The sequence below is a fragment of the Arachis hypogaea genome, chromosome 11 (assembly GCF_003086295.3).
Source record: "Arachis hypogaea cultivar Tifrunner chromosome 11, arahy.Tifrunner.gnm2.J5K5, whole genome shotgun sequence".
Lineage (NCBI taxonomy): Eukaryota > Viridiplantae > Streptophyta > Magnoliopsida > Fabales > Fabaceae > Arachis > Arachis hypogaea.
This window is the reverse complement of record NC_092046.1, coordinates 146,627,792-146,636,409: the sequence shown is the minus strand read 5'-3', so window position 1 is coordinate 146,636,409 and position 8,618 is coordinate 146,627,792. Positions and strand designations below refer to the sequence as shown.

The 8,618-nt window shown below is 34.6% G+C and overlaps 1 protein-coding gene across 1 annotated transcript; it reads right to left on the bottom strand.

The window, feature by feature from the left end:
* Nucleotides 1-574: 574 nt before the first annotated feature.
* LOC112722138 (uncharacterized) lies at nucleotides 575-4,538 on the bottom strand. The gene is made up of 7 exons (XM_025773108.1): nucleotides 4,377-4,538; nucleotides 3,726-4,106; nucleotides 3,450-3,469; nucleotides 1,390-3,203; nucleotides 1,086-1,290; nucleotides 835-1,001; nucleotides 575-723 (listed from the first exon to the last, which is right to left on the bottom strand). The coding sequence occupies exons 1-7, from the start codon at nucleotides 4,536-4,538 to the stop codon at nucleotides 575-577; spliced, it is 2,898 nt and encodes a 965-aa protein (XP_025628893.1).
* Nucleotides 4,539-8,618: the final 4,080 nt, after the last annotated feature.

The window sequence follows — 8,618 nt, the reverse complement described above, 5'->3', positions numbered from 1 at the left end:
ATCATAAACTCAGCATTATCATTCATAACTCAGCATTATTCACGTTATTATTCAAAAAGCTGGTGTTATAGTTCGGCATTACAGTTATTAATCGGCATTCAACGTCATTAATCGACAACTTACGTTACAACTCAGTTTAACGGACTGCTTTCCAAAAGTGAAACGTCCAACCTAACATTTCACCCTTATTATTGCTCTTTAATACAGGTAATAAAGCAGAAGCGTAACCGACTCGCACATTTTCACCCATAAAAAGGTATGATCTTCCCATAGTTGTAAGAACCGGACCGATAATCGAACCGGTCAGGTCACTGGTTCACTGGTTTATTGGTTCAACCGATAAACCGCTGGTTGAACCGGTAAAACCAGTTTCACATAAATAAAAAATATAAAATACTAAAAATAGTCATAAAATTAATAAATTCAAAATACATATCGTTAGTTCTTCACCAACATTTTAAAAACAACCAAGTTTCAAAGTCTAAATATAACTAATACAAAGATAAACATGAAAGTAGTTAGTACTAGTACATTAGTATCTTAATTAAACACAATATGGATAACAATTCATAAACTAAATCCAAGGAGTGATTTCAAAGTCGGCAAGTTGCTCTTCATCTGACAAATGTGGAGCTACATCCTGATTGGTTTCATTTTGATTTGCATTTTCCACAGAATTATTAGCTCCATCTTCATCCCGATCATCTTCCAAATCCAATTGATCTAGCATTATAGATAATGTTTCACAAATCAAGATAAAAAATAATATAAAACATGTTATAAGGCATACAAAAATCATAGTTGATCAAAATTCATAAATAAATAAAAGCATACCTAAATCATCTAAAGGTGATTGAAGAGACATATTTGCAAGATCATTTCGTAAAGCATCAATTTCTTCAGGAGTTAAAAATGGTGGTGAATCTTCCAGTATCCATTCCGAATGATCCTCAAATGCATCAAGACAAATTGGATCATAAACTTGGTTTCTCATTTGGTTCCTATGTTATCAATATATTTCGTTACTCATGTGATGATTAAGATTTTAAAATAATGCTTTCAACTTAAAACAATCAAAAAAGTACCTTTGTTGTAACCTTAAGTTGTAATGAACATAAACAAGATCATTAAGTTTTTGATGCTCTAATCGATTCCTCTTCTTTGAGTGAATGTGTTCAAAAATACTCCAGTTACGCTCACAACCTGAAGAGCTACAAGTCTGGCTTAAAAAACGAATAGCCAACTTTTGCAAATTTGGGGCTCCACAACCATAAGATTCCCACCATTGATCTTAACATAAAAAGACAGATAAATAATTTATCACAATCATAATATCACATAATTAATACATCACAATAGTAAAAGACCAAATTTATGAAGAAATTTCACCTGGCATAACAGTGTTTCGTTCACGTATTGCAGAGGGTCTTCCAAAATCTTTCTCAGCATTCTTAAAGATCCTCTTCTCACTTGTCAGCTTAGAATTCAGTACAGGATCATCATAAGCATATTTCTCAATGACATCCAACAAGCCAGAAATCGTTTCTTTGTGCTTTTCAAATTCTCCAGCATTAAATCGAAAAGCTGGATTTAACCAATAACCAGCGGCATGAAGATTTTTCTTAAGTTGTGCATCCCAACGGGTATCCAAAATCTTCAAATAAGGATCAACAACCTTCTTTCTTTTCTGAAACCTCTTCACCATTTCTTCTCTAGCCTTATAAATAGCTTGATAAAGAAAACCCATGGCAGGTCTGTCTTCACTATCCACAATACGTAAAACACGAACAAGTGGCTCAGTAAGCTTAACAATATCAGTGCATTGACTCCAAAATTTAGAATCCAAGACTTGATCCACGAATTTCTTAGCTTTGGCTTCTTTGGAGTAAGCCGAGCTTGTAAATTCTTTAGAAGTCACCATAGCTCTCAAAGGATCCTTTTGAGCTAAAATACTTTGCAAAGCAATGAAATTAGTAGCAAACCGAGTTGGAGCTGGACGAAGTATTTCCCGCCCACCTGTAAACTTTCTCATCAAGAACAGTGGATAGCAATGATTATAGATATACTTAGTGATCAGTGAAGCTTGTGACACAGTTTGACTCACTTCTTGCAACTTCCCAATATCTTGAAACATCAGATTAACACAATGAGCTGCACAAGGGGACCAATATAATTTAGGAAACTCAGCCTCCAACAACCTTCCCACAGCAACATAGTTTGCAGCATTGTCCGTTACAATATGCACAACATTCTCAGGACCAACAAACAATACAACATCCCTAAACAACTTAAACAAATTTTCAGCAGTTTTTGAGATATTAGAAGCATCAACCGACTTTAGAAAAACAGTTCCTTTAGGACAATAAACTAAAAAATTAATCAAAGTACGCCTACAACGATCAGTCCATCCATCAGCCATAATAGTGCATCCAGTTTGCTTCCAAATCTCACGATAACCATCAATCATTTTCCTCACATCCTCAACTAATTTACTCAACAAATACCCACGGACTCTTGGATAACTTGGCCCTTTATACCCTGCACCCATGCTTGCAATAGCATCAATCATTGGCTGATAGTAAGCTGAATTAACCGCATTAAATGGGACAGAGGCATCCACCATCCATTTCGCAATAGCAATATCACACTTCTCCACAATTTCTTTGCTTTGAAGAACGCTTTTGATAGTTGGTTGAGCTCCGGGTGTTGTTGCCGGTGGAAAATAGGATTGTAAACCTTTGACTTGTTTTCCTTTTCTAGAGTTAGGTGTTGGAACCCTGGATTTTTGTTGTTGTTGCATCTCATTACGTTCGATCTCGTCAAATTCTCTTTCAACATCATCACAAGCATTATAACTTTCGGCATATTGTTCTTGAGTTTTTCTTTTCTTGCTTCGAAGCTCTTCAATACTTTCATGGAATTGGTGTCTCACTGCAGCTGGCACCTTTCGACAAGACTCAACATCTCCTCCTTTTCCAGCCAAATGAAGCTTAAACCGATGAATTCCTCCACCCCTAATAAGCTTCTCACAATATATGCATAGCAGAATTGTTTTTCGAGACTCCACAACTTGTTTACAATGACCCCATGCAGGATCGTTTTTTGCTCTATTATTGTTTTTTTGGGTTCCGATTGATGCATCAGCAGTTGATCCTTGTTCTTGCGAAGATGGTGTTTCTGATGGTGTATTCGCAGCAGACATTCTAAAAGAATATGGAGTAGCAAAACCGCAAAATTATAAAACAATAACAATCCTAAATTAGTAAATTCCCTAGTTCCTATTTCCTATTCACCAAGACAGCAACCTTAAATGCTTAAATAGTTAAATTCCTTATTCAGCAAGACAAACATATTCATATTTCATAGATTCAAATCAAGCATATAATTCAACAGTTTCATATTTCCAGTACAAATCAACAAAACAAGTAAACAACAAATTTACAACTTACAAGTCAGCAAGGATATTCAGCTTAACAATTTCAATAAGCATATTCAACAATTTCATATTTCAAGCTTTCAACAAGGATATTCAGCTTAACAATTTCAACAAGCATATTCATATTCATAACAGCAAGTCAGCAAGAAGTGTAGAAACAAAGTAAATTTTTCACAGAACAGAGCGGGTGTAATGCATTTTTCACAGAACAATCATTAAATTTAAACTTCTAGTGCAGAACAGAGCAGAAGCAGATTACTCATTACAGAACTGGTCAACTGGAGCTTACCTGTTTCACAGAGTCACAGAGCAGAAGGGCGAGGCAACGGCGAGTTCGACCGGAAAAGCAACGGCGACTGGGCGACGGCGACGGCGCTGGAACGGCGAGTTCGACTGGGCGACGGCGACGGCGCTGGAACGGCGAGTTCGACAGAGCGAGGGCGACGGCGATGGAACGGCGACTTCGACTGGGCGGCAACGGCGACTTCGCGGCAACGACGAGTTTGCGGGTGGCGCCGTCGCGGGTCTGTCCTGTTCCTACTCCCTTGGTTGAGTTGGTTCCTTCAGAGTTCAGACCGGCGGTGAGACGAAGAGGATGACGGCGGGCGGCTGGGGGCTGGGGGCTGGGTGAGTGAGGTGAGGGGGGCTTAGGCGCCGTTAGGGTTGGGGCCTTGGGGGGAAAAGGGGAAAGTGAAAACTGAAAACTGGGGTGGGGGGCTTAGGCGCCGTAGGACTTTTCTTTTTTTTTTTAAAAAAAAATAAACCAAAACGACGTCGTTTTGGAAAAGAAAAAAAAAAAACATTTCCGAACCGGTCGGTTAACCAGAAACCGCCGGTTTTCTGGTTTTCATCAAAACCGGCCGGTTCAACCCGGTTCGAAACGGCTCTCTTCCTTATCCGGTTACAGCACTCAACCGGACCGGTTATGGGTCCGGTTCACCGGTTTTCCGGTCGAACCGGCCGGTCCGGTCCGGTTCTTACAACTATGGATCTTCCATCCTAGAAGGGGACATTGAATTCTCAATACTGATTTAAGCTTTAGAGTGTCTTTGCAGGTACACTCCCTCCTTGTTCCTTGCTCACGCTCTGCGCGATTGGACATCTCCCCGAAGAAAAGCTCGGACTTCCACAAAGCTCAAAGGTCGGCACCGAAGATAACAACTCAGCATCAATTCCCAGGAACCAAGCTCTCCCTTCAAGTATCCATATAAGTACATCACTAATTAAAAAGTTAAAAGTTTTTCTAAATCTTCTTGAATTAGCCTTCTAATATTCTCAGTACCAATAGTTCATTCTTTATAAGGCTTATTATGCTTTGCAACTTCTTTAGCTAAAGAGTCAGTAACAATATTAGTAGAACGTAGCATCGAATTAAGCGAAACACGCTAGTCTCTAACTAACATATATTGATTTTTTTTCTACAATATCTTTATCCAAGGCATGAACAGTGGCATTTGTAGCTTGTATAAAAAGAACAGCCTCGAAACAATCTGTTTCACAAATGACTTCACAAAGACTCATCTCCCAAGCCAGAGCCAAATCCCGCCAAATAGTAAAAAGCTCCCCTCTAAGAACTGAACTAAATAGAAGAGGACCAGCACAATATTTTACGCACTCGCCAGCTGAGTTTCTGATGATACAACCAAAATCGTTGAACCAATTTCTCCTATAAAATTGGTATTATAGTTTATCTTGAACTTATTCACTGGTAGAACTACCCAATCAATCAACAAAAAAGGAGGTGCATTGACTTCTCAGGCATGAATTGATTTATTGAAATTTTGACAAGAATTATATATAAGGATTTGAAATTTAGTTGGAGACCAAGGTTGACCAGAATTAAAAATGTCATTGTTGCGGCTTCGCCAAATCCACCACACAGCAGACAAGAAAATGAAATAATCCTTCTTAACATTTAAAGCAAATCAATCCTACAAGTTATAGTTCGAGAAAAAAGATTGAGAAAAAAGTCGATCATATGCCACATATTTATAGCCATACTACAGTCACACAAATAATAAAAAACAGACTCCCCTTTATTATAACAAGGACAAATATTAGAATTAATAAGATCTCTTTTAGCTTGGAAAGACACCGTAGTCAAAGTTTCATGAAGAGCAAGCCATACAAGAAATTTGATCTTTTTCAAAATTTTTAATCTCTACACCCGCTGTCAATTATTGTTATGCTACCAATTAAAAATTCTTTGCGTAATCTATTCATACTAATTTTTAGTTGTATAAAAGTTAGAATGTTCCCAGATCCAACCAACTTGTGGTCTACATTGAACAATAAGATTGTATCTGCTGAGCTCAATTCGCACATTATCAGGAATAGAAGAATAACACTTCTCTAAACACCACCTGCTATCCCTCCAAACATCTTGCACCTTGAAATCTGAATCACTAATATGAACATAAAGAATATTCACTGCCAAAGAGCCTTCTAGTTTTCATTTGTCAAACTAGAAAGATTAGTCCAACGGTCCAATACACCAAGAATACCCTTCTTTAAGTTATCTGCTAGCTTTCTTAATACTACACCAAGTATAAGATAGGTTATGGACAGAAGAAAGCTCCCAAAATGAAGTATTAGATAAATACTTAGTTATCATCATTTGAACCCAGAGCTTCTCTTTGCTGTATAAAAGATGCTAAACCAGTTTTTTTCAATAGAGCAATGTTAACACAGTAAGCATCCCTAACACCAAGACCATCACACTTCTTGAGAGTAACAACAATTTTCCAGTTAACCAAACTCAGTCTTCTCCCCTCAGTATTTTTCTTTCACAAGAATTGACGCATTATAGATAGAATTTATTTTGTTACCGACATAAGCAGGAAAAAAAGCAATTTGTATATGGTAAACGGGAATAGATGCAGTAACAGAATTAATGAGACAAAGTCTGCTTGCCTTATTAAAAAGCTTACCTTTTCATTCGGCTAGTCTAGACCAAATCTTGTCCAAAACTCCTTAAAAAGAAGCTCTATTAGCCCTCTCATGATTCAAATTTATCCCCAAATATTTTTTTAGATTTTGAGTAAAACGAATAAATGAAATGACAATAAATAAGTCTCTTCTTCTATTTAAAATACTTCTGGAGCAAAAAGCCTTGGATTTATCCACATTCACCTTTAATCCTGAGGCCTTGCTAAAGAAGTGAAGCATATTCATGACAAGTTAAACCTGGGATTTTGTTGCCTTGCAAAAAAAAAAGCAGATCATCAGCAAAAATAAGGTAAAAAATTCGAAACCCTCCTCTAGACATCGCAACCGACTCCCACAAATCATCTTCCACTTTTTTACTAATAAAATAAACTAGGAGCTCCATGCAAAAAACGAATAAATAAGAAACATAGGATTTTTTTGTCTAAAATCTCTAAAAAAAAAAAAACTCTTTAAGTTTGGAACTATTATATTCCACATAATAGATAAAAAGAAAATAATCGAACACAAAACATAATAAAACGTATAATAGTAGTAAAAAAATCAAAAAATTAGAATATCTGCTCTAAAAATCTCTAACTAATTCTATCATAAACCTTCTAATTGTACAAATTCATATATACATTGTAATATATATATATATATATATATATATATATATATATATATATATATATATATATATATATATATATGTTATTTTGATTCGTGGAGTTTTAAACATGTCCATATATATACAATGTGGACTTCTTAAAAATAAAAAATACAATGTGGATTATAACAAGTACGCGTAGATCATAATAATTTTGCAATAATATATTATAATTAGTAAGTACTGTTTTAAATCATATAATCCATTGACTATATATATAATCATAATCATATGTGTAATTACGTTTTTATTAATTCTATTTATGATATAATATTAATTTAGTAATAATTCAACTCATAATTAATTATATTTCGATAATAAAACGATACATGCTGCAATAATAAAATTATATTATATATATGTGTGTATGTTTGCGTGTGCATGTGTGTGATTTGAGAAGCATACAAAAAAATTATTAATGTTAAATAATTTACAAGATAATATAAAAAAAATAATGATTGTAAGTTGTTACACAATTTTTTTAAAACATACATGTGCTAGTTACGTAATTGTTTTTCTGAAGGATCAGATTAGTGGGCAACTCGCCCAGATCGATCAGAGAACGATGAATTCAATTGGATTAATTATTTGTTCTTCTAGCTAGCAAATAAAGACAGAAATAATTCATACATTTGTACGTATACTTGCACCATATAATTATTGTGTATTTTTTAAATTTATACAGCTAGTCTTTTTAATTCTTCATCTGTTTTATTTATTTATTTATTTATTTTCGCTATACTTATTAAAAAGATAAAATCTAATGGTATTGCGACATGCACTGAGCATCAGCTTGTGACACTGTCACTATATATATATATAAAAAAGCGGGCTTTAGCTATGAAAAAATCGTAGCTAAAATTAAAAAAATAAATGTGACAACGACGTATTAGCCGTGAATGAGGATCCATAATTAATAAGGACGACGCATTTTTACTTACCTTAGATTTCTATTTGTATTTCTATTATAGTAGTTAATCAAAATAATCATATTTATATATTTAAATATTATATATTGGTCTCTATATATGAGATAAACTTTTATTTAAACGTATTTAAAATGAAACAAGAAAGAGTGAATGATAATAAAAACTATCTAATCATATTTAAAAATCATCAGGTATCAATTTATACATGTTCAACTGTTCAAATATCATTATATCAATATTATATGCATGGTTAGGGTGGTAAACGAATCGAAATTAACTCGCTAAAAATGCGGGTTAGTTAAATGAAATAGCTACTATTATTGTTTTTAGCGGAAAGTAGCATACAAATGCGTCCATAGTTTTGAAACCAATTAACAACCAGGGTTTTATATATTTTGAATTTTATATTGGTTTTTTGACAAACACGGTATTTTTTCTATTAAAAATAGAAAAATTTAAATTCACAATCTCTTAAGTGAGTATGAAAAGTATGATGAAACTACTCATCCCAAAAGTTTAAACTGATAGGAGAAGGTAACAGTAATGGTTATATCTCTAACACTCCCCTTGCATAGGCCTTAAGCTGATAGGAGAAAGTAACATTAATAGTTATATCTCTAACATTTCCCCTCAAGCAAGAGCCTCTCTTTTGGGT

What these genes read in the sequence shown, in the direction of transcription:
- LOC112722138 (XM_025773108.1), bottom strand. Translation starts at nt 4,538, where the DNA reads ATGTCCAATCGCGCAGAGCGTGAGCAAGGAACAAGGAGGGAGTGTACC. An exon ending in TCTGTGACTCTGTGAAACAG is followed by an intron (nt 3,470 to 3,725) that starts GTAAGCTCCAGT and finishes GAAATTGTTAAG; the next exon opens with CTGAATATCCTTGCTGACTT. An exon ending in ATCACCTTTAGATGATTTAG is followed by an intron (nt 724 to 834) that starts GTATGCTTTTAT and finishes CTATAATGCTAG; the next exon opens with ATCAATTGGATTTGGAAGAT.